At 37.9% G+C, this 26983-nt stretch overlaps 1 protein-coding gene across 3 annotated transcripts in view; it reads right to left on the bottom strand.

The window, feature by feature from the left end:
• Positions 1-26983, bottom strand: part of nrg1 (neuregulin 1) — an 87600-nt gene extending 60617 nt beyond the window's left edge. For all 3 annotated transcript variants that reach the window (XM_053644832.1, XM_053644833.1, XM_053644834.1), the window contains exon 1: positions 26556-26983. In XM_053644832.1, coding sequence (XP_053500807.1) covers positions 26556-26838 — 283 coding nt within the window. In that variant the 5' untranslated portion in view covers positions 26839-26983. The remainder of the gene's footprint in view (positions 1-26555) is intronic.

Below are 26983 nucleotides of genomic sequence, written 5' to 3'. Positions count from 1 at the left end.
GCCCCAACAAGAGAGTTGTCAGTTGAAACAATGGAAAGGATTATAAAACTCCTTCAAGAAAGAAATGTTGGTTATTTCCAGTCAGCTGTGTCAAAAATTTGGTCCAAGTATAAACAAAATGGGAAGGTTATAAAAGTAAAACATGTGAGTAGAACAAGGAAGACGTCAAAGCGCCAGGATAGAAAACTCAAAGCAAAATACCTTGAAAATAGAAAATGCACAACAAAACAAATGGAAAACAAAATGTGTGGAAAAAGGAGTGTGACAGAACTGTAAGAAATCGGCTGAACGAAATGGGATTTACACATATAAAAGCCAAAGAAAAAGCAGCACTAACACCTAAACAGAAGAAAACAAGGTTACAGTGGTCTAAAGAGAAGCAATCATTATCATTAATACTATATATTGGTGCTGTTTCCTTGCAGATAGCCTGAAGTTCAACATCAACCACTGTTAAACCTGTTTATTACCAAAAGGTTAGCAAGAGGGACCATCAGACTAGTGTAGAAGGCTATCAAATATATCTAGAATCAGTGACATCTTATCTGTTAAACCATTGCAATCCCTTACAGTGTGACATCAACACAAATTAACATTAATAAGAAATACAAAACACCAGAAAACCATTAGAAACAAATAAAACCTGTAGCTTTTTTCCATGTAGGCGGTGAAGGAGCTGACAACAGTATCAGACAGTTTTTTTAATGGGTACATCATTGTAAGTCATTTCCAAAGTTGAAAAATTGGGGTCCTGTTCAATAGGGAAAAAAAGTATAGACAACATGCAGACTCATACCAGCATGATTCATCTACCAAAAGACCTGAGAGGCATTACTGATTAATGAAGCCATTAAATGAGATCCACTTATCCACTGGCTCCAAAAGTACCTTGTAGAAGATTTCAGGCAGACCAAACTGCTGGACTAAGCAGGGAGATAAACAGTAGCACACAGCGCCCTCTCTTGAAATACAGAGTAAAAAAAAAAATCTGCACTAAATAATCAAGAGCAAATAATAATGTTATATCTGATCAGATATATCATTATCAACTATGTTTGCATTTCTGCTGGTTTATGAGCTGATTAACGCATGAATATGAGTTAAGTATAGAAATCAACTATGGTACAATAAAAAAAATGACTTAGGACTGAATACTTAACATTGTTAAGAAATAATGAAGAAAAAAAACCAAACAAATGCTTTATGTTAAAGTTATTTGTTACAATAAAAAAAAAAAAAAGAGTCATCACTATGATATAGTTATCCGGTTTTACTGTGCTCACCGCGGCTCAGTGGTGAAGCATTCATTCCTGTAAGCATATGCAGCATGTACAAACAGCTGCACACCATTCACTTAACAGCCCCTGTGTGTGGAGAACGCGAGCAAGGCCCTCTGGGGCTCTCAGTTCCTACTAAGATGACCTTTCCACAGCTGGTGTACACTAAAGGAGAAAACATTTGTTGATAAAAAAAGGCCATGTTTTCGACTCAAGAGCCAGCATGAGAGGTTAAGCCAAGTTGACCTTGCTGAACAGGAACTCATCCATTAGATGCAGAGCCTGGACTTATCACAGTCCTGTTGCTGCTGCACCCACCACCTCCAGGCCTGACTCACATGTGCCACACATGCTCACAGGCATACAGGACATTTCCACAAAGCCTTTCCATAAATAAGGGCACAGCACAGTACGATACATCATTTGGTGGAAGCCGAGATTATGTAAAACACTGATATGCCACCTCTGGATTAGATAAAAAATGTTTCATCCAGGTGCTACTTGACTGATTTACAAAAGTTTCTCAGTGCAATATATTTTACCATTTTTGGATAAATAGGCAATGGGTTCTTTTTAATGTGAGTCATACCTTGCATATGGTGCTGGTTGGACCTTAAGATATTTGAGAAATGTTATATTAATGTTATTATAGAGCATTAAATTTGTGAGAAGAAAATTGTAGTGTTTATTCCATCAGAACTAAACGTGTTGAACATAACACAGTATAGCATAACAGGGTAGAAATATGAAAGCAAAATTAGCTGTGGTATTAGTAAACCAATATACTAGTATTGACTTTGAACATATTTTAAATAGCTTTGTCTCGCATACATTGGAGCAGCAAGAACAATTCCGATTTTTTTTGCTTGTAGACTGAAGACATTTGGGTTTGAGATCAAAAGATTAATATGAGAAGACAGTTTAGAAATTCAGCTTTTATTTATACCAGGATATTTATATGTAGATGTGTTAAATGACATAGAACATAGTACATTCTCTATCAGACAACCCAATTTATAGGCGAGCAAAAATATGGAACACATGACTGACAGGTGTTTCTTGTTACCCAGGTGTGTCCTGTTAGATTGACTGCTTAAACAATAAATAGCTTTGAGATGCTACTCTTAGTTTTACCTTCAGTTTCACCTGAAACATAAAGAAACCACTAGTGTACTGAGCAACAGACACTGAATGGGTCGGCCAAGGAAAACAACAACAGCTGATGACAGAAACATTGTGAGAGCTGTGAAGAAAATCCCCAAAACAATAGTTAGTGACATCACCAACAACCTCCACAGGGCAGGGGTGACGTTATCACAATCCACCATTTGAAGAAGGCTTCAAGAGCAGAAATATAATACAGAGATGAGCCACAAAAGTTCTGGAACCTAGAATAACCTCTACCAAAGTGATGGAAAGGCCGAAGTGTGGAGAAAGAAAGGATCTGTTCATGGTCCAAAACGTACAAGTGGAACGTGTACGTTTTGGACACTACCTCCACCATGTTTCATCTGTGAAACATGGTGGAGGTAGTGTCATGGCTTGGGCTTGCATGGCTGCTTCTGGAACAGGCTCACTAATCTTTCTTGGTGATGTAACTCATAATGGTAGCAGCTGAATGAATTCAGAAGTTTACAGGAACAGTTTGTCTGCCAATTTAGAGAGAAATGCATCCAAATTAATCGGACGGAACTTCATCATGCACCAGGACAAAGACAAAACACACTGCCAACTCAACAAGGACTTTATCAGGGGGAAAATGCGGAAGGCTTTAGACTGACAATCACCAGACTTTAACCCAATTGAGTAGCATTTCACCCCCTGAAGAGGAGACTGAAGGGAGAAACCTGCCAAAACAAGCAACAACTGAAAGAGGCATCACAAAAGAAGAAACCAGCAGTTTGGTGATGTCAGTGGGTCACAGGCTTGATGAAGTTATTACAAGCAAGGGCTATGCAACCAACAGTGTTATTACATTTACTTCAAGACTTATCTGTTCCTATACTTTTGCTCACCTAAAAATTGGGTGGTCTGATACAAAAGGTTCTATGTTTTATGTTGCTTAACACATCTAAATCTAAATACCAGGAAATTAAAGATGAACTCTAAACTCTCATATCGATTTTTTGATCCCAAACACAATTGTCTTTGTTGTACAGCACAAACAAATTAATTGGCCTTGCCATTCCAATAGTTTTGTAGGGAGTATATATATGTATATATATTTTTTTTTTGGGGGGGGGAGCTAACAATGTGGCATGTGTATGAGGGGGTAATACAAGATGCTGTATGTTCATAAAGAGACAAAACAATAAAAAAAAAAATAAAGAGTTTTAGGCCGTAATCAGTTTATAAAATTGAAAATTGATGAAAGTGATAGAAAGTGTAGTCTGGGTTAATTCCTTAAATGTCCAACATACTAACTGGGTAGAAAGTAATATTGGGGACAGTCAAAAACATAAAATGGACTGGGATAAAATTAAATATTCATCAATATTTAATTTTATTTCACTGCATATTAGTGGCCTTAATAATAATAATAATATTACTATAGAAACAATCTAGCTCTATTTGAAAAAAGTGTAGAATTTTGTGGCACTTGTAGCAGACTACATATTGTCTTGTTGTCCCACAGTTGATACTAGCACTGTCTTAGAGTCTTTTAGTTATTCGTTTAATTGGTTTACCCTCCAAGTGCACCTTCTTAAAGTACTAATTTCGAGTGCTATTAGCATCTGAGAGCAGCAAGTTGAACCTAAATACAACTATCTGGGTCTTTGATAGAAAATGTTTAATATTTTTCCCCATTTAGTGGCCAATCTGTCCCTTATAGCACAGGTGAACCCAATGAACTGATCTGAATCTGGACCATTTTTGTCCAGATTCTTAATGCCATTAAAGCATTAAATGTGACTGCTTACATCTGGGTCACTGAGTTCCTTTTCTCATTGCAATTACTGGATCTTATGTTTCTAAAGTTCTATACTATGTTTTCTTTTTTTGCACGAATAGTGATTCAACTGTAATAAAACCAGAAACACAAAAGTGTACAAAAAACATCAGCTGGTGCTATACTTGAAAGACAGGCAAGAATGATGGAGCAAGACACTGAGCATACGTACAATGTGATGAACATAATAAATTGTTTTAAATTGTGGGACTGTTCCATCAGGAAGAAGCTTATCTAGGTGAGCAGGCCCAATGGAAAGTCTAATCATGCTGTGGTGAGGTCACTGTTTACTTGGAGAGCTGAGATGGGCTGTTCAACATTTCCTGTTGATATCCACCACTCCATGTGTTGTGTGTCCTTTTTTTTTTTCTTAGAAAAGCAGCGACTGTCCTGAACAACCCTTAAGCAAGGGAAGACATTTATGTATGTATACAGAACAACTCTCTTGGCTAAATTGAATAAAATTCAACATTGGTTATGTTTGTAAGAACATACTTTGTGTTAGGGTTAGTTGAGTGTAAGTTGATGGTGCACTTAAAAGTTTCATGTTGAGATGTTGAGAATTAAAGAGTTACCCTAATTTGGGGTAATCTGGGGAATAATAGAGTATTATCTTATCTTATCTTAAAGGATAGGGAGAGTATGAACCATTACTGCAGGTTCAACACTAGGGGAAAAAAAGCATACAATTATATTATTACCTCTAATACCCATGTTTATCCTGTAAAAGTATACTAAATTAACAAATTTAATCAAATTAATTAGTCTCCAATCCTATCCTAACAGGCATGAGCTCAATTTCTCTTATCCAAATACAAGACTATCTTGTAATCCAATATGATATGTACTGTTTCCACTTTTAAAAAATGAATTACATTCATGAAGAAGATTATGTGAAGGGAAGCAGGTGACCAGCGATAAGATTTATAAGCATACAACACTGCCATCTAGAGATCAGAATGGTAAGGAATGAAAATTTTGGAAAGGTTGTCTTGAATGAACAGAATTGTGACAATTAAATGGCTTCAACTCATAGTAAATAAAGAAAAAATACTGGAGTCATGGGCACTTGTGTATGTCTATCGGAAGAACTCGCCAGTTTGGGATGAGCACTCCTTCTTTCTGAAGCGTACAATATTACATAAAACTTTATATAACCTCCGATAAAACGCATACGACTCTATATTCAATGTTATAGAATATAACAGAATTTTGTTTAAAGCAAAGGACTTAACACCTAGATTTATATACAAGTTAAATAATGAACACTTTTTTGTTTGTTTGTTTTTACCTAGACACAACAAAATTTGGAGACTAAATGTCTAAATAGACAGTAAAAATAAAGAAAAGAAAACATTTAGCATATTTTTGTTCCATCACCTGTTTTTTTTTGTCATTATGGGGAAAACAAGTTGTAAAACTTATTATTTTTTATATTTTTAAGCTTGCTGAAAATTTATTTCCATCAAATTTGACCAAAATGAGAAACATTCATGACTTTAGAGTCTATACTGACTGGAACTGGATAAAGCTTGAAGAAAGTCAGGTCCAGAGGATCCGTAGGGTTTAAATTTGGCTGGAGAGGGAAAATGTGCTGGAGCTCCAAACAAATACACAATGACTGCTTGTGTCTAAAGCATGGGTAGTACTTGAGCAGCTGCTACTATCTGTTTAACGTTACAGAGAAACATCACTCTCAGCAAACCCAGAGCCAACAACCCAAGCTCCAGGCACATAGCCAGACTACTCCAAAAAGTGGAGGTTTTTTTTTTTTTTAATTACAAGCAAAGGGAATCTGAAGGTCATGCCTTGACCCAGTTCTAGTGTTAGACATTTATCCATGACAATTAAGTAGGCTTGTTTTTCCCTAACATTATCCAAAACATATTGCACATTGCCCGTTTTCTATATTCATTGTCCCTGTTCAAATTTTTCCCCAGCATTTAGCCATTGCACCCTATACTACCCATCAGTAAATAAGTCATCATGGAAATCAATTTAACTGATTCATTTCTGTATACTTTGATAATATTAGCCAGAATAATTAATTATAATAATAAATAATGTATATAAAATAACAAATGAACTTTTCCAATGAATTCATACATTCAAAGTGAATTAATGAATTGATATTTCACGGATATTTGAGTCCCAAAATCACATTCATAGTAACCATGAGCTTATTATCCAGTTATTTAGTTACTGATCTTAAAGAATATTGTTTTGTAACTACTATGAATTATATGAAGTAACTGGAGGAAAAAGAGTCTAAACCAGGTCCTATGAGTTTAAGGGGTTAAAGTAAGCGGGTGATTTAATTTGAACTGTCCGTTGCTCCTGCTTTTTTTTTTTTTGAGTGAGTGAGTGAGGTAGGGGGAGGGGGGAGTAGGTCAAACCTAGCTGACACACCGGCTTGGCCCCTGAACTCTAATGGGAGAGACATTCATGCATGCACACACGTTCATATACACCGTAGGGTATTTTCACTCACATCTGTATTACTGTACATAGATAAACCTATTCCAAAAGCTTCACCCTGTCCTGGCCTTCACCTCAGTATCCAAAAGGAAATCATTTGGCACATACACAAACACACCCTATAATTGATCAATCACCCACATTCATTTATCTTTAGGCCAGTTCCAGCATCCTGTCACACACACACATGTGCCCACACACATGCTCACAATATATAGGTCTATTAAGGTCCCCGAAGACACATTTACATACATATATACACACAAAACAGCTAACTCAACATCTATGCCTTCCATGATTCACCATCAGACACAGATGCCACACACTGCTTAACGGGGCTCAGTGGTATCCCCTGCAGTTGTGTGCATGCCTATGGCAGCAAAGGGTCCAATTCAGGATCATGCTCTCAGCACACATAACTTCTCCCATGGGAGTCCAATAATGACCCACACACTAATCCTGTTGCAGAATACCATGCACGCACGTGCACACACACATACACACACACACACACACACACACACACACACACACACACACACACACACACACACACAGTCTTAGGCCCAATTCCAAATCACAAATCACAGACCTCCCACACTTCCACTTGCAATTATCACAAGGCAAAATCTACTTTGCAAGAATGCACAGCTGTCGAATTTAAACCGATACCACTATTCCTAATACCAAATGATGTTTTTTTTCGCATTGGAATCAGGCCCAAGTCTTATTTTAGTAGATGCTATCTACACATAACCATTCTCAGAAAGGAATAAAGACAAAAACAACTAAACATCACATCACTCCTAATACTTTACTGACTACCGGTTTCTTTTCAAATTCTTTTACTACATTTTATACGTGTGCATACAACCCATACAACCATTCCCGCTAAATCACTCAGGCCATCAAACAGCAATACTTTCATCCCAAAAACCTGGTTAAAAGGGGTAGAGTCAGCTTTTATTTACTATTTACTTTATTTACCAAAGCACTGAAACTCTCGTCACCTTTAGCGGTTTTCTACTTTAATCTTTTATCAGTTTATCTTTTTGCTATAACTTCTCTGTAAAGCATATTATAAACCCTGATTCTGAAGTGGGCTATTAAGTATGTATTGATATTGGCATGAAATACCGGATCTGTCTTGAATTGGATTTGATGTATTTCCATTCAGATTCATGTGTAATGGTGACTGAAACAATGGCAATCATACATTTAGACAAGGCCACAAATTGTCTAAAAGCATCACCATCACATCTGTGAACTTGGAACGTCTGTATTAGGTCAGCACCAAGGATCAATGAATACTCAGCTCTGATATTGAGTGTATGGAGTTGTAGTGCATATCTAATGCTGTATGAATAAAATGTCCCTAGTTTAATCCTGAGCTCAGATCTGTGTGGGTTTCCTCCAGGTTCTCCAATTTCCTTCATCTCCCAAAAAGCATACCTGTAGATGGATTAGCTACTCTAAATTGCACCCTAGGTGTGAATGAGTGTGCAAAGATGTGTGTAGGGTTCCCTGCAATGGACAGGTGTCTCATCCAAGTTGGAATATGCTCCGGATCCACTGCGACCCTTACCAGGATAAAAGTGGTTACTGAAGATGAATGAATAAATTGTTAAAGCATGCACATTGGGCTGTTTTAATAGACTCAATGGGAGTTAAAGAGAACCTTGAAACCAACACAGGATGTTATAAGATAATCTATTACAAAACACTTTCCGTCAAACAGACATGTAGAGAGGTGCATGTTCTTATGGTGAGGCACTTGTATCTGTAGTGGTTGGTGATCCAGTGCAGCAAATACACAATATTAGTGCTGAATGTGCAAGACAAGGCTGAATATTTATTTTCATACAGTCATGTGAAAAAATAAGTACACCCCATGGAAAATGTTCTTTTTTTTATATACATATTTGGACAAGCAAACATTTGATTCTCTTTGAAATGCTGCCTATTAATAAAGATGATACACTCTATCAAATGACACATAAAATTGACATTTAGTAGTAATTTGCGTTATTATGTAGTATTTTTTGCAATTTAAAATAACAAAAAACAGATCAGTCACATGGAAAAAGTAAGTACACCCCTACATTTATCAGGTGTTCACAATTGGGTGCCAGTGATTTATATCAGTCTCATATTTAGTGTCTGGTGTTCCCTTTGTTATTGAGGTGTGTGGTGTCATCATGCCAAGATCTAAAGAGATCTATAAGGCCTTCAGAAAAAGGTTGTGGATGCCTGAATCTGGCAAGGGATTTAATTCCACTGTTAGGAAAATAATCTACAAATGGTGCAAATTTCAAATGATTGCCAATTTGTCCAGGACCGGCCATCCCAGCCAATTCAGCCCAAGAGCAGATCGACTGATGCAAAAAGAAGTCTCCAAGAACCCCAAAATTTCATCACAGGATCTGCTAGTAAGTCTTGCTTACTGACTGTTACTGTTAGTAAATGTTCGTGTCAAAGTGCATGCTTCTACAATCAGAAAGAGATTGCACAAATTTGACCTGTATGGGAGGCCTGCCAAGAAAAAGCCTTTGCAAGACTACAGTTTGCCAATGAGCATATAGGCCTTTTGGTATAATGTGCTCTGGACAGACGAATCAAAGATAGACCAAAGACAGCTTTTCAGGAGAATCACCTCATACCAACTGTGAAGCACGGTGGTGGAAATGTTATGGTTTGGGGTTGCTTCGCTGCCTCAGGGACTGGACAGCTTGCATTCATTGATTCAACTATGAATTCTACATCATATCAAAGAGTGTTTGAAGATAATATGAGGACGTCTGTCCGAAAATTTAAGTTGAACCGAGAGTGGACCTTTCCGCAGGATAATGATCCTAAGCTCACTAACAAATCAACCAAGGAATGGCTCAAAAAGAAGAACTGGAGGGTTATGGAATGGCTTAGTCAAAGCCCGGATTTGAATCCCGGATTTGAAATGTTGTGGGGGGATTTGAAATGGGCAGTACATGCAAGAAAACCTTCAAACATCTTGTAACTGAAAGAATATTGCATGGAAGAGTGGTCAAAAATTCCAGCAAGCATGGTGTACAATTATACAAAACGCCTATAAGAAATTATTTCTGCTAAAAGGGGTAATTCTAGCTTCTGAGGCCAAGGGTGTACTTACTTTTCCACATAACAATCTGACATCTATTGATATTTCTGTTGAATAAATGTGGTTTTGTTGAAGTATATGGACTTTATTAATAGGCACCGTTTCAAAGGTCAAATGTTAGCTTGTCCAAATATTTCAAAAAAGCCAACAGTTTCCATGGGGTGTACTTTTTTCATATGACTGTATATCTGAAGTACATTTTTATATTAAACTTGAGCCCCAGTAAAAAGAGAGGAACGTAATCAATAATTATAAAGCAAAATCGATTTCCACTCTTGCTTGTATTGGGAGTAGTAATGATCTAATTACCTTGCACTATTACCGAGAATGTTGAAGAACCAACAAGTTTAATTATGACTGAAGCCAAATATAACTGATAGTGTCTGGCTCCTGAGCAGACAAATCAGTTTTATGGGACAGTCTATATATTACAGTTTCACTTGGCTCTGTGCTCATGTTTAAAAAAATAAAATAAAAAAATACATGGTAGCAGCTTGTACTGTTAGTGATATACCAGTCTGAAAGTAAACAACATAACACATAATGATAAAGATTGGAATACAAAAATAAGGAGAAACTGAACATGTCTTATTAGTTACTACCAGCTATCATGAGTTCAATAAAGTTCACAACTGGGAAATGATACAAACCCTGCAACAAGGGTAAATCTGTTTACGGTAATCAATAGATTATCAACATAATAATTATTAAACGTATCTACAATATATAGAATTATTAGGCATAATTCACTAGATTTTCACCTAATAAATTCCTTACCTGTTTACTAAGAAAAATGCTAAAACCCCACAAATCTCATTTATATTTGCTTTGTTTACTCTTCCATATATTCTCACGATCTCTCTCCTGATTGGCTACAAGCTCCTGCTACTCACCATGTAGTCTGATGCCTTTTGTGTTCTGAGCTGGCGTATGGTGTATGCTTACAGATTTGCCACCAATTCTGACCTGACTCCCTGCTGACCCTGCTGAATTATTGTTCTACAACTGTCATGGTGACTCACGCAGTGCAGGAACATCTGCTTATTGGGTATTTTCAACTTGACTCAATAATCATGAGTCATTTTTAACAACACAAAAAAACCTATTCACTTATAGCTATAAGTTAATCAGGTTAAAAGCTCATACTTAAGGCCCAGTATACAGTGGTGCTTGAAAGTTTGTGAACCCTTTAGTATTTTCTAGATTTCTGCATAAATATGACCTAAAACATCGTCAAAGTCCTAAAAGTAGATAAAGCGAACCAAATTAAACAAATGAGACAAAAATATTATACTTGGTCATTTATTAATTGAAGAAAATGATCCAATATTACATATCTGTGAGTGGCAAAAGTATGTGATCCTTTGCTTTAAGTATCTGGTGTGATCTCCTTGTGCAGCAATAACTGCAGCTTAATGTTTCCGGTGACTGTTGATCAGTCCTGCACCTCGGCTTGTAGGAATTTTAGCCCATTCCTCAGTACAGAACCGCTTCAACTGTTGGTGTTGGTGGGTTTCCTCACATTAACAGCTTGCTTCAGGTCCTTCCACAACATTTCTATAGAATTAAGGTCAGGACTTTGACTTGGCAGTTCCAAAACATCAACTTTATTCTTCTTTAATAGAATGACTTGTGTGCTTAGGGTTGTTGTCTTTCTGCATGACCCTCTTTCTCTTGAGATTCAGTATACAGACAGATGTTCTTTCCTTTAGAATTGGCTGATATAATTCAGAATTCATTGTTCCATCAATGATGGCAAGTTATCCTTGTTCAGATGCAGCAAAACAGGACCAATCTATGATACTACCACCACCATGTTTCACAGATGGCATAAGGTTGTTATGCTGGAATGCAGTGTTTTCCTTTCTCTAAAGCTTCTCATTTGAACCACAATTATATTTTGGTCTCATCCATCCACAAACCATTTTCCAATAGCCTTCTGGCTTGTCCACGTGAGCTTTAACAAACTGCAGAAGGACAGCAATGTTCTTTTTGGAGAGCAGTGACTTTCTTCTTGCAATCCTGCCATGCACACCATTCTTGTTCATGAACCTGAACATGAACCTTTAGAGATGCTTTTGTAACCTTTTCTAGCCTGATGAGTATCAACAACTCTTTTTCTGAGGTCCTCAGAAATCTCCTTTGTTCGTGCCATGAAACACTTCCACAAACATGTGTTGTGAAGATCAGATTTTGATAGATCCCTGTTCTTTAAAAAAACAGGGCGCTGACTCACACCTGATTGTCATCCCATTGATTGAAAACACTCTAATTTCACCTTCAAATTAAACTGCTAATCCTAGAGGTTCACCTACTTTTGCCACTCACAGATATGTAATATTGGATAATTTTCCTCAATAAATAAATGGCAAAGTATAATATTTTTGTCTCATTTGTTTAAGTGAGTTCTCTGAGTCTAATTTTAGGACTTGTGTGAAAATCTGATGATGTTTTAGGTCATATATATATATATATATATATATATATATATATATATATATATATATATATATATATATAAATTCTAAATGGGTTCGCAAACATTCAAGCACCACTAGTACATGATATCTTCTAGCTTTTAGCATAGAAAAGGAGTCTTTTCAAATAAAAATAATATCAATATATCATTTCAGAATTTAAACTACATTAATACACTGAGTCAGAGGTCCAGCATTGAATGTACTTGAATGGATGTATGATTTTCAATACCGAAGTCATGACCCTAAACGGTAAGCTGAAAGAATTGGAACCCAGCCAAAGACTGCTGTAAATGAACTCTTAGAACATCATGCTGAAGCCCATGATCTCCATGAACTGAAATTTTACGTATCACCAGATTGAAATTTACATTTCACACCATTTGGCAGATGCCCTTATCCTTACATTCTCATTTATACACCTAAGCAGTTTAGAGTTAAGGGTCTTGCAAGGCCCCAGTGGCAGCTAGGCAGTGCTGGGATTTGACGTCATGGCCATAATCACTGAGCTACCACTGCCTATACCATAGCACATACAATGTCAAAAAAGAGAGAACATTTCCAAGGGAGAAGACATTCATATGAGTGAAATTATAGCTCTTCTTCTTTAATCACTCATTCATCTTCAGTAACCGCTTTATCTTGGTCAGGGTTGCGGTGGATATGGAGCCTATACCAGGAACACTAGACATAGACCTTGGATGGGATGTCAGTCCACTGCAGGGCACCATGCACACACACTTTCACATCTAGGGGCAATTTAACATAGCCAATCCACCATCTACCATATTTTTGGGAAGTGGGAGAAAAGCAGAGAATCCAGATGAATTCCATATGGATCCTGAGAGAACACGCTAAACTCCCCACAGACAGCAACCTGAGCTCAGGACTGAACTAGCTCTTTTTATTTTTTTTGCAACATTTTAATTGATTCATTTTGAACTCTAGATTTATTCAATTCATTCTTAACCAAAGTTACTTACAAGTGAAACAAATCAAATCAAATCCAATCAAAGCATAGAGCTGTGCATTTGAGGGTTAGCTGCTAGCTTGGGAGCCAAAAGTGGTCCTCTGGGAGTCTCAGAATATTTTGGTTTCTAGCACAGAACCATAACAGCAGAGCTATCATTGCTAAATAAGATGTTGCAGTGCACTAAAAATGCAAGACTTAATTATTGTCTATGCAATTACAGAAGACTATCAAGATGTCAGATATTGGGCTCTTTAATTAATGGAGCAATAAAAAAAAATCCAACAAGCCTTTAATGTCTGGCTGTGGTTTATGAGAACATTGTAGTTTCTTTACTGCATTAGTATAATTATGCATGACCACAGAACCATCAGAATTTGAGCATCCCAGCTCCTTTTTGTTTTGAAACAAATGGACATTTATTATTATTATTATTTCATCTTTTGCATTGTTCTTAATGCACATGGACACAAACACCCTAACCTTTGCTGTGTGATGGTCAGAGAAATAAGACAGGGGAATAAGAGGGAACATCTGCAGCATGTTTACACATGACACCATGTCCACAGACAGCTGCCGAGCGTGTGTCTGCCAACTTGTTTCATGTTTTATGTGCGCTGACTCTCAAAAGCACAGAACAAGCCGATCCTTCCTACTATACTGTACAAAACAGCTGTCTGGGGATTAGGGACAGATTAAGACCACTTCAGTTTCTGGTTTTTGGGGGTGCTGAAGTCTGCACCAATGGAGCAATGAATTTAGGCAGAAGATAGAAAACATGGAAAAAATGGATCCTCAAGAACAGAAAACCCTTTACTGTTGGGCCTACCTAAAATCTTTATGGTTTCCAAGTAGGACAAATTGAGGAACCGTTTGGTGATGGATAAAACATTGACAACTTGTATTTTATTTGGAGATAGGTGGTATGTGAATAGAATCATAAACATGAAATTAGAACAGACTAGTGGTATGACCATCTGTCTTAATGCTCTTAGCGGTTGTATGTTGGCTCCTAGTGGTCATATTTGGTTGGGGGGTTTCTCTTTCTTTCTTCTTCTTCTTCTTATTTTTTTTTTTACAACAGATAAAGTATGTCATTGATTGCATGGGGGTGCTGTGCCAGTAAACTGAGAGAGAGAGAGAGAGAGAGAGAGAGAGAGAGAGAGAGTGAGAGAGACATAGCTGTCCATCACCTTCCAATGTCACCAGAAGTGCCAGTTGACCAGACCAAGCCACCTCTCTTTCTCACGTGCAAATTTTCATTTTATTGTTGTGAATGGACATCCAGTTCCTGAAATATGAACATTGCACAACAATGGAGTTCTTATAGTGGGGCACAGTGGGCATTGAGAAGGGAAGCATGATCCTTAACTCCAGCAGTTGTCTTGAACAGCTGAGGAAGTGGACACAACAGGAATTGGGATGGGGTGGGGTGGGTTGGTAGTGGGCACGTGCCAGACGTAGACAGGTGGGTCCTACTGTACATGCTACCAAGACATTCTTCTACACTTTGAACCAGTGTTCTCTATAGTCAGTAATATTTTAAAGGTGGATTTGAGGCTTAGAGTTTTAAGAATGTTCTGGTTCAACAATGATAACAATAATGTGATTTTATTAGAATGATGAATTATTATTATTTACACAAAAGTGTAAGTTTTTCAGTATTTCGATTGCGATTGATCAGAAATTGTTTATAACTTTTCTACAACAGCAGCTCGGACAGTAATTCCGGATGTAAGGCAAATCACAGATTTATATTAAGTTACTTGCTTCAATACATGTGGACGCTCAATATAAGCAGATTACAAAACATGTCATTTTTGATATGCTGAAGGTTTCTGTGAATAGATGATAATTTAACATTTTGGAAAGAGTCCCCAGTGTCATTCCTGCTCCTTTAAGTTTTATGACACAAGAAATCATTCTGAATAGAGTGCTTTCCAGTTTCTTTGTAACACAAGAAGCATTTCTTCTAACTTCAAATGAAGGTTTTCTTAACTTCAAGAGAAATAAAAAAAAAAGAGAGGCTGGTGAGGGAATGACTTTTATAGCTGCTATAACTGCGATATTGCTGTTGTATAAGAGGAATAAAACACTTCAGGAATGTGCTGTTATTGAAAAATAAAATCACACCACCCTTCCCTATTTATAACAGCACTCTCCATCATGTTTTATTCCTTACATAACATACACTCTGTCAGACTGTACTTATGAGATGATCATTAAAACAGTATATTCCAACTTCCAAATTTTATAAAGTCCCATATGTACAGTAAAACAAAATCAGTGTATTTATGGCAGAACAAAAAAAGAGCAACGTTTTATTAATGAAGTTATAACTGAATTACAAATAACAAAATTCCTCAATATGACAAAGTCGTGAAATGCTTCGTGATAAAATAAATAAATAAATAAAACTTGTTGTGTACGTTTGTACCCCAATTTAACTGCCTAACTGGTGTTCTCAGTAGCAGAACTAAGGCTCAGAGTATACAAAAACAAACAAGAGCTTGTGTCTGGAGCACAAGCTGTGATCCTGGCGGTATTTTAATTTCTCATTGATCACCTATGTGCCTTTCTCCAGCCTCCTTCACCTTCTAACTTATTCCCTCTTTGCATCTGCTCATTCCATCAAACAAGCCTCATCTTCTTACCTCCAAAACAGCCAAAGAATTCCCCAGAGCAGCTCATCGCATTTTACACGCTGTCTCAAAGAACTGTGATGCATAGGAAGACATTAAGGAGGGGATAAGAAGAGCAGTAAACGACAATAAATGAGGAATTTCAATTTGAAGCGTAGAACAAACATATTATCCTCTCTTGACACTGATACCCAGATCACAGGCCTTGCATTTGTATCTTGAACTTGAAGAAGACTCAAAAGGCAAAATCATACAAGACTGATACAAGACACAAGACACCAGATTGGGCGATAATAGAGCATTAAAAGTCCAAGGCTGCAATATAAGCTCCCTAATGCTAAAACAATAACATACAGTCGAAATATACTTATTTAGTGAGGTAGATCTTCTGCAAAAACAAAGAAGAATAAAAGATGTATTTGGCCTATGTACTGTTTCGCTGCTAATTTGACTACTCTTGTGATTATGTACACTTCCATGATGTACAGTTATATTTTCCATAATTAATAAACGATTATGGAAACTATTACTCCAAAAGGATGGATGCTAAACACCAAATTAGAAGTACATGAAATGAAAATAAAGTTTGTGCCTTCCGAACACAATACCTCAGTAATGCTAAATTTGCTACAGTGGTTAAAACGTTGGACTGCTGATCAGAAGGTTGGGAGGTCAAACCCCAGCACCACCAAGCTGCCACTGCTGGGCCCTTGAGCAAGGCCCTTAACCTTCAACTGCTCAGATGTATTAATGATGTAAATGTAAGTCTCTGTGAATAAGGGAATCTGCCAAATGCTATAAAAGTAAAGTATGTTTAAAGCACTACATTAAGGAAAAGGGAGCTTTTAAGGAGCTTCTGCTGAAATACATCAAGCATTATATGGGAAGCATGGCATCCAAAAATGGGGCTGTTCAATAACAGATCAGTTCTAGAATAATTTACCACCACATTTACATTATGTTTGTGTGTCCATTTTGCAGAAGCTTTTATCCCAAGTGACGTGTGACCAGAAAGAGACCAGAAGTATTACAAGATTTGGAAGAACCATAGAGAGGGACACCGGATACAAAATACATTATTCAGAATGAAAAGATAAAGTGATCTAAACAGACACTAAATCTTTAGTGCACTATTATGTGTGTTATTTTTTAATAAAGCTTCTGGTTGAAACTAGAGGTATGTATCGTGACTAGGATCCTAATGGATGCAACAAAAATGTCATGTGAGCGTGAGTTGTTAGATATGAAGCTATGTTAGATATGAAGATATTACCAGATGATCGATGTGAACGTACAGTATGAAAGTTTTCTTTTCTTGAAGGTAATCTGCAGTGCAAGCAGAGCTGGACAATTTTCTGTTAAATCAAAGGACGTCCCATGAAGACAATATGGTAAGTCTTGAATATGTTGGCGGCCAAGGTTATTGGGTGTTATACAAACTGCTTGAATCTAAAAGAGTTCTTTGGCTTGTTCATTTGGAAGAACCCAATGTTGGGCAAAATATTTGCTCTAGCTATTTGATATCCTTTTTAGGTTCAGTCTTCTCCAGAATTACAAAATTACAGAAATAATTCACATTACATAAGGTTGGGTTTATGTAAACACAATTTCGAGAAAACGTCTGAGTTACAATATCAATACTATAAATCAATAACTTTGGTACTTTTCTAAGAGTATTGGGAGTATCATCAGGAATTTTCCAAAACACCATTACTCATAGCAAACTAGATGTTTTTGTAAATTTTCCTAGTTGAGTTATTTTTCCTTCTGCTTCTATCAAATGGTTTCTTTTCATTAAAAAAAAATGGGGATTTATAGTTCTTGCAATCTATTTATAAAATATCACACTGCTTTCCTGTTGATTTGTTTTCACAATACCTGTATAACTAAATAGTGCAAACGTGATCATTTACCATATACTGTATTTCATTTGCCTTACAACACAATGTTAATATATAGAGTGCAAATGTATGTAACATTCAGCATTCATTTGCAAATAAAAAGTTTACTAGTGACTATAATAATTTCTCAGAAAGAATGGGATTAGCCAAAGCACACAATTTAAAATGTCCAAAGCCTAAAGGCTACACTGCAATTTCACATGAGTAGCTCTTCTATCAATGACCAAATTACCAAATATTTGGCCAATGTAATATAGCATTATAAACAGTTTACACCCAATATTCACCAAATATCTCCCCTCATATTATAGACTTGTACCCAAGATCTGCTGCTGTAATCATAAAGCCTGTCCTGTGTTCATCACAGGAATTTTACTCACAATATGTCTCATACTTCACATCCTTTCAACCCAGTACTGATTACCTGCAATCTTCTACATCTGTATACTGTAATGATTTATAATTCTACTATCTGCTGTAACTCAGAAGAGGATGGGTTCCCATTTGAGTTTGGTTTCTCTCAAGGTTTCTTCATCACGTCATTTGAGAGAAATGCTCTTTGCCACTTCTGTATGCACTGCTAATTTATTGCTAGTGACTGTACGTGTGAACTCAGCAGTCCTGTAAATAAAGACACATAACTTCCCAGCACTATGTCAGCACCGCAAGACATGCCTCCATAGAGTGTCTAGGGAAACACTGGTAATGTATGTTAGTTCAAGACACACAGACTGGGTTAAGCTTACACCTTTCCATTAGCAAATGCTTTAAAGATTATGACAGTCCCTTTCATGTGTGTGCTGCGTCCCCACTTTATGAAATTACAAAAAGGTCTACAGCGAAGTACTTTAAAAGAAAGTTGCTTACTCCTCCATTTTGTATGTCCATGATTCCTATCCATACAGAGTATTAAACAGAGAACAAGCCATGTTATTTCATCCATTTATAAAGAAACACATTACTAAGATGAGATAAGAGTGGTGGTCATCACCCCCTCCCAAAAAAAACCCAAACATATCCTATGCTGTGGATATATTGACTATGTTTTCCAAATCCGATAAAACTAATTCAATCCACTGCTTCCCTCTGTGACGTAGTAAATGATCATCTCGAGTTACTCACTTAGAGTTTTTTTCAGTCTTTCCATTTTTCACCAGTTTGAAGGCAAATAATTACAGCATTTGTATAAAAACAAACAAACAAACAAAAAAAAACAACAACAACACAACAACAAAAAAACCAAGTGTGAATACTACACTGATGTCTAAATAGACAAAAATGTCAGCTACCTCCATATGCTGTGTTCAGTGTGATGGTAATGTACTGTAATGTGTTTAATTACAAAACTTGTATTTATAGTGTCTTATATAGTGGCTTTTTCATTTTAAGAGCATTAAAAATAGATTTATGAGATTCATGAGAAATTGTCTTGACATTAACTTTTTGAGGATTTGCATTTTGCGTCAGTTGTATGATTTCCTCTCAAATAGCAATGAAGACATTACTGAGAAAACGTAGAACAGTCTTGTGGTTACACTTTGCTCTGCTGTGATGAAATAACAGTAACATTATAACTGAATGTTCACAGTCTGAAAAAAAGAAAACAACAAATGATACTTGCAGTGATTCCTACACACTGGTAATACTTTGGCAGTACGCCCAGGTATATTGACGAGCACCCAAGTATATTTTGTCCCATTAAAAAGTAAATCACATTTTATTTATTAATGAATCTGTAAAAAATAAATGTACCTTCTAAATTGGCTGTGGCATGAACTCAGCTCAGGGTCAGAGAGATGCGAGAGAGAGAGAGAGAGATGCGAGAGAGAGAGAGAGAGAGAGTGAGTGAGAGAGACAGAGAGAGAGAGAGAGTGAGAGAGATGCGAGAGAGAGAGAGAGAGAGAGAGAAGCAAGAAAGAGGGAGGAAGGACTGGACAGAGCTTCCAATGTCAAGCTCAAGCTCTTCCACAGCAACCTTGGCAAACCATGTCTTCATGGACCTCACTTTGTGCACAGAGACACTGTCATGATAGAACAGGTTTAGGCCCCATGGTTCCAGTAAAGGGGAATCATAATGCTACAGAATACAAAGACACTTTATACAATTTCTTCAAACCTCAAACTTTGTGGCAACAGTTTGGGGAAGACCCAAATGTGTGTAATAGTCAGGTGTCGGGGATTTATCCGGTTTTATATCACACACACACACACACACACACACACACACACACACACACACACACACACACACACACACACACAACCCCAAATGCAAAAAAACAAACAAAAAGAGTCATTTGAAAATTCAGTTTACCCTGTACTATATTGAAAACACATTATTAACACATTATTTGATGTTTTAATTTGTGAATTTAATTTCTTTTTGAAAATATACACTCATTTCAAATCTGATGGCTTCAACACACGCTAAAAAAGTTGGGAAAGTTGACTGTGTACCACTGTGTAAACTCATCTTTTCTTTTAATAACACTTATTAAGTGTTTGGACGCTGAGTGAAGACACCAGTTGGTTAAGTTTAGCAAGCAGAATTTTCCCCCATTCATCCATTATGCATTTCTTCAGCTGCGTAACTGTACGGGGCCTTCGTTGCCTTAGTTTGCACTTCATAATGTGCCACACATTCTCAATCGGAGACAGGTCAGGACTGCAGGCAGGACATGCTAGCACCTGCACTCTCTGCTTATGCAACCATGCGCTTATAATCCGGGCAGAATGTGGTTTGGCGTTGTCCTGCTCTGGACAGCAGCATATGTTGCTCCAAAATGTGTACATATCTTTCTGCATTAACGGTGCCCTCACGGATGTGCAAGTTACCCATGCCATGGGCACTGACACACCCCCATACCACGACAGATGCTGGCTTTTGGACCTGATGCTGATAACAGCTTGGATGGTCCTTTTCCTCTTTGGCCCGGACAACACGATGACTGTTTTGTCCAAAAACTATTTGAAATGTTGACTCGTCAGACCACAAAACACGATTCCACTGTGCTACTGTCCATCTCAGATGAGACCGAGCCCAGAGAAGTCGGCAGAGCTTCTGGACAGTGTTGATGTATGGCTTCTGCTTTGCATAGTAAAGCCTTAACTTGGTTCTGTGGATGCAGCGGCGAATGGTGTCGAGTGACAAAGATTTACCAAAGTATTCCCGAGCCCATGTCATGAAATCCATTACAGACTCATGACGGTTTTTAAGACCGTGGCGTCTGAGGGATCGGAGATCACGTGCGTTCAGAAGTGGTTTTCTGCCTTGCCCTTTAAGCACTGAGATCTGACCGGATTCCTGGAATCTTTTAATTATATTGTGCACTGTAGAAGGTGAAATGCCCAAAATCCTACCGATTTGTCTTTGGGGAATGTTGTTTTCAAAGTGTTGGATTATTCGATGACACATCTGTTGACAGACTGGTGAGCCTCAACCCATCCTTACTCTTGAAGGAGTAGACCTTTTCTGGAGACTCCTTATATACTATGATTAGACGATTGCCTCACCTGTTTCACATCACCTTCTTATTTCAACATGTCACATCAATATTAGTCCTAAATTGCCCTTGCCTCAACTTTTTTAGAAGGTGTTGCAGGCATTAATTTCAAGATAAACATTTACCTTCAAAAAACTATGCAGTTGATTAGGTAAAACATCAAATACCTTGTCTTTATATGATTTTTGTTTAAATACAAGTCAAAGTTCATTTACATTCAACCCTCTTTGTTTTTATTTGCATTTTCCATACTCTCCAAACTTTTTCGGAATTGGGTTTATATATATATATATATATATATATATTTCCGCTTAACAGCTTAGGGAGTTTTTCCTTGCCACCATCGACACCAGCTTGCTCAATTGGGGTAAATTCACACATTTAAAATCTGTATCCCGTGTTTAGATATTTCTGTAAAGCTGCTTTGAGACAATGACCATTGTAACAAGTGCTATACAAATAAAATTTAATCGAATTGAATATATATATATATATATATATATATATATATATATATATAATACATACATACATACATACATACATACATACACACACACACACACAGTACATATTAAAGCACTGCATATTTATTTATCCATCTGTTGTTAAAGCATATTCCACATTATGTCACACAGTCCCATGGGCAAATAGTAAATCAATACTTTTCAATCAGTCAAATGAACTAACAGTGTTATCTGCCAAAAGGAGCCAAATTTGTAGTTCCCACAAGGCTCCTGTGTCTATAAAATCAATCTGTTTCCTGGCCATTATTTAAGACAAAGCATGTTTGGGAAAGACTTAAGAGCTCTACTAAACTACCATACAACAGTACTTTAGCCAAATCTGTTCTCTATACAGTAGTATAACTTGACACATCTGGGTTAGTTAACCTCACTTTGCTAGGCTGTTACTGTAATAATGTTCATTTAAAAGAGATGTGAGTGCAGAATAGATATGGAGTAGAGGCCAAACACTTTATCATCATGTGCAACAGCAGCCACTCACTTAATAAAAAGAATAAAGATGTGATTAATGTCAACCAAAACTAACCATAGAACCTTTTTGTATACGGAATAATAAATTGCCCAACAAAAGACAGAAATTAGGAAAAGGTTCTATGAATCTGACCCCAAGACTAGATCCTCATCTCCCCTGGTGCGCTGCATTTGCATATTTGAACATGATTGGCTGTTATATTTTATGACAGTAAATGTCATTTTTCAACAGTAACGCAGATTTTTGACTGAAGTTTTCAGTTATCCTTGTTTCCGAAATGCCATAATCCCAAAAATCAAGTATAAAGTGTCTTTGAAGCCTCATGCAACACTTCATAATTCACAGGTCGACAGAATAGAAATTTCCTAATGAAAAACAGAATGGTGTAATTTTGCTTAAACACAGTGCCCTTTTAGGGGTTAAATTCACATGCCCTATATAAATGCAAAGCCAGTTTCTGCATTTTTTATGAGCAAAGCACTTTCTCTAATCAGAACGGAAAGTCGCATACTCTACATCCACTATGCAGAATAGATTTCTCAGATGTGACGCAATTACAGTATATTTACAGTATGTAATGTCAAATTAAGAGACCAAGACACATGTAATAGAATTATTAGAGTGAAAAACTGCATGGTATGATGCAATCACCATCTAATAATCCATGAGCCAGTGTTCAGATGATATGTGTGACCTCAATATGCCTTCAACAGACAGGGAAACAGCACAACATGTAGATATGTAATGCCGCTGTACCAGCTGAAAAACAAAGCAACATTCAGCTACAAAAAGCTCCTTACCACATTGTTTGCATGCCCATATTCTCTGAAGCAATGCTAAGAACTACAGATTTGATCTCACAGCAGTGACAGATGCCAAGTCCTTCTTGCAACTGTTAAGTGCTTGATGCACTCAAAAAGAGGCCACAAAATGACAATTATTATTACACGACATTGTTTTTGCCAAAGATGTCATAAAGTTATGAGGGCATGTTTAAATGGTGGTAGAATAGGAACAAAAAAATCAGTCGAGGAGTTGAGTTTAAACAGAGTATTCACTCTGTTACTGACTCACTTTTAGTAACCGATTTATCCTGATCAGGATCATGATGGATCCGATCCCAGGAACACTTGGTGTGAGGCAGGAATACACCCTGGATGGGACTCTAGGCGATTGCAGGGCATCCCGCACACACTCATTCACACCTAGGGGACATTTATCTTAGCCAGCTCACCTACTGGCATGTTTTGGAGTTAGGAAGAAACCAGAGAATTTGGAAGAAATCCATGCAGTCACAGGGAGAACATGCACATAAACTCACACAGTGAGTAACCCAAGCTCACAATTGAACCTGGGACCCTGGAGCTGTACGGCAGCAGTGCAGGTGTCAAAAAGCTTATTGCATAAAAACCCAACCCCATATAATCCAGTTAGTTAGCTAGCCAGCCTATGAATGTATTTAGCTATATTAATGTGGCATTGTATAATTAAATACATAAGACATACCCAAGATTATAAATTCAAATTAACTGTTTTATTAACCTGAAAATATATGCCTGGTTAATGTTGATAATCAGTTCTGTCTTAAGTTGGTATCATTGTGGGTATACTGTATTTCCCCCATCAAACATTAAGCCATACAGATTCCTATACAGATTTCTAATATATTCAACAGGGATTTGCAAAGCTCATTTGGTAATAGTGTGGATTCTGTTACTGCCCATTCTGCCAAAAGCACAGCTTTTAGTTAATAGCAGATCACACCATCTTAAATTGTGACTTAAATGGCAATTTTTTTTTTTAAGTAGCCCCGACGTTTGTCAGGAAATCCATGGGAATACAAATGCTGGATTTAGGCATGGGAATAGAACTTTATTGGGCATTTTGGAATGTTGACTCACACGCATAATGTTTAACTCAAAGATCAAAGAGTTTTTACAAAATGTGTGCAAAATGAGGCAGGATAGTTAAAGTGCCTTAACGTCTGCCTTAAACTAGCAGTCAGGTTGCATGACAGAGGAAACAACTCTTTTAAAATAGGCACTACTACTACTATGACTACAGGCAGTAGTCGTAATAGTAATATACAACTATAAAGTAAACCAAACTAGTAGCTGGTAGTAGCAGAAGCAGTAATAATAGTACTAGGAGTAATATCTATTAATAAACTTGGCATGAATAAACACACAGACTATACAGTAAGTAATGTTTCTAAACACAAACTGATGAAGATCCATGGGCAGGTGACAAAGATCACAGACAAATCTATAGGGATATAAATGTGAAAACAGTGGTTTGGCTTTTTGAGAGCATATTAAAGGACCATTTTAGGTCAGTATTAGGAAATGACCTAAATTAGGTACTAATATTATTGTTTGTTGGTTATATAGTTGGGGGCTTGAAGGTGGCATCACTGCTGTATGCTGATAATGTTATGCTTCTTGCCCGTCTGAACACTAGTTCGTGGAGACTGTGATCTCCAAAACGCTCTCGAGCATTTCGCTGCCGAGTATGAAGCGGCTGGGATGAGAATCAGCACCTCCAAGTCTGTGGCTATGGTTCTCTGTTGGAAAAAGAGTGGATTACCCGGTCCAGGTTAGGGGGAGCAGCTGCCTTTAGGGGAGGACTTTAAGTACCTCTGGGTTTTGTTCACGAGTGATGGAAAGGGGGAACTAGAGATGGACAGGAGGATCGCTGCAGCATCTGCAGTATTGCGGGCGCTGTATCGGTCCGTGGTGGTGAACTGAACCCTCGGACAAGGCTCGCGGTTTACACGTCAATCTACCTCCACATCCTCACCTATGGTCATGAATGTTGAGTAATGGACAAATGGACGAGATCGCGAGTGCAAGCGGCGGAAATGAGGTTTCTCCACACAAGGTTGCTGGACTCAACCTTAGGGATAGGGTGAGGAGTTCTATAATCCATGAAAGCCTCGGAGTAGAGTCGCTGCTTCTCTGGAACGAGAGCGAGAGTTGCCAGTTGAAGTGGTTCGGGTATCTGGTAGGGATGCCACCTGGGAGGCTGCCTGTACAGCTCTACCGGGCACGCCACACTGGGCGGAGACCCCGAGGCTGACCCAAGACATGCTGGAGGGATTACATTTCCCAGCTGGCCTGGGAACGCCAGGGATCCCCCAGGAGGAGCTGGAATCTGTTGCTGGGGAAATGGAGGTCTGGTCTTCCCTGTTTAGTATTCTGCCACTGCGACCCTCACCAGGACAAGCAGTGTAGAAAATGGATGAATGGATGGATGGATTATTGTTTGATGTTTCACATGAAAATATTTCAATTTAAATAATTACAAATGCCTTTGCTGGTCTTCAGAACATCAACATAAATATCTATTTATATTATATGGTTGTAGTTTCTCTTATTAACAATTAATCCTTAAAAAAAAAAAAATTAAGTGCAATCCTAGTTGTTAGAGTAAGAAATGCTTTTAAAAAAGAATTTGCAATCAGAACTTCCACGAAGATTCCTTAAATTGTACCAAGTTCAGCACCACAACGTGTAGAAAGCTCCATAAGCTACATGGCTGAGTCCAAAACACTTCCCTGTTATCTATTTTAAGTGCACGACATTTGGTATGAAATAGTGGCTTCTACACCTTATGTAGCTAACTATACGTTCAACACGGAGGTCGTTTTGATATTCAGCATCCTGCATCTCTGTGCGCTTTTACGCGGTATGACCTTTCATACAGGGGCAGGGAAATAATGCGGCTGCGATGAGTCAAGCACAGGGTTGCCAGATTGGAACTACCCTTACAAATCAGATCAATATCCTACTTCCAGGGTAGACCCAGAAGTGCAATCACTGTTCTTAGGTTTAGAAAGACTTGCAAAGCATGCGGTTGTACTCACACCCCACCAAGATTCTTTACACCTGAAGCAAAACTTTGCGGCTATGATTAACAAAGCTCCGTGTTGCCAGATTGGATGGGCTCTTTGGTCAGTATGAGCTAGACACGAATTTACTAGGTTTGCATGAATAACAATAGCTGCCTTTGAGAGTAAGACTGGAGTGGAAGGGTTTATTTCAAGGGTGACAAGTGTCACCCTGTTACAATGTTTATATCTGATTTTTTTTTTTCCAAACCCAAAGTTGTCATACTGAATTTATGGGAAATCGTTCAATCTGGCAACACTTGCCAAACAAATAAAGTTTTAGGGAAAAGTTTGATTAAAATAGTAAATAAAGGATAGATTAGATGAGGTGCCTACCACATGTTTGGCACAGAGCGTGAGTGATATCCTTTCTCTCCGCGCGCTTGCTCTGCACAGGCGGAGAGAGCGCGCGCAACACCGACGCGTCTCCGGTGGGTTCCGTGAAGAACACATACCGCGTCCCTGCTTTCATCCGAAAGCACTTATCCTCCTGGGACCAGATAAGAAACACCACAGCGTCCTTCCTGAGCCCTCCGGTCTTGATCTCCCACACCCGGTGCACTCTTATCCTACTTTGATGAAGCTCTGCACCCGGTACCGGCTCGCGCGTCTCTCGCATTACCCCATCCACACGGAACGTCTCCGTTTCGTACTCCGCGGATTCCTCCAGTACCCCCTCAAACACGACCCCAGCGTGCAGCGCGAGGTCCCGCACCGGGATGGAGAAGCAGTTGGGCTTCCCGCACTCACACACGGACAGAGAC

This window comes from Ictalurus furcatus, chromosome 16 (assembly GCF_023375685.1).
Source record: "Ictalurus furcatus strain D&B chromosome 16, Billie_1.0, whole genome shotgun sequence".
Taxonomy (NCBI): Eukaryota; Metazoa; Chordata; class Actinopteri; order Siluriformes; family Ictaluridae; genus Ictalurus; species Ictalurus furcatus.
This window is presented reverse-complemented; position numbering and strand designations above follow the sequence as displayed.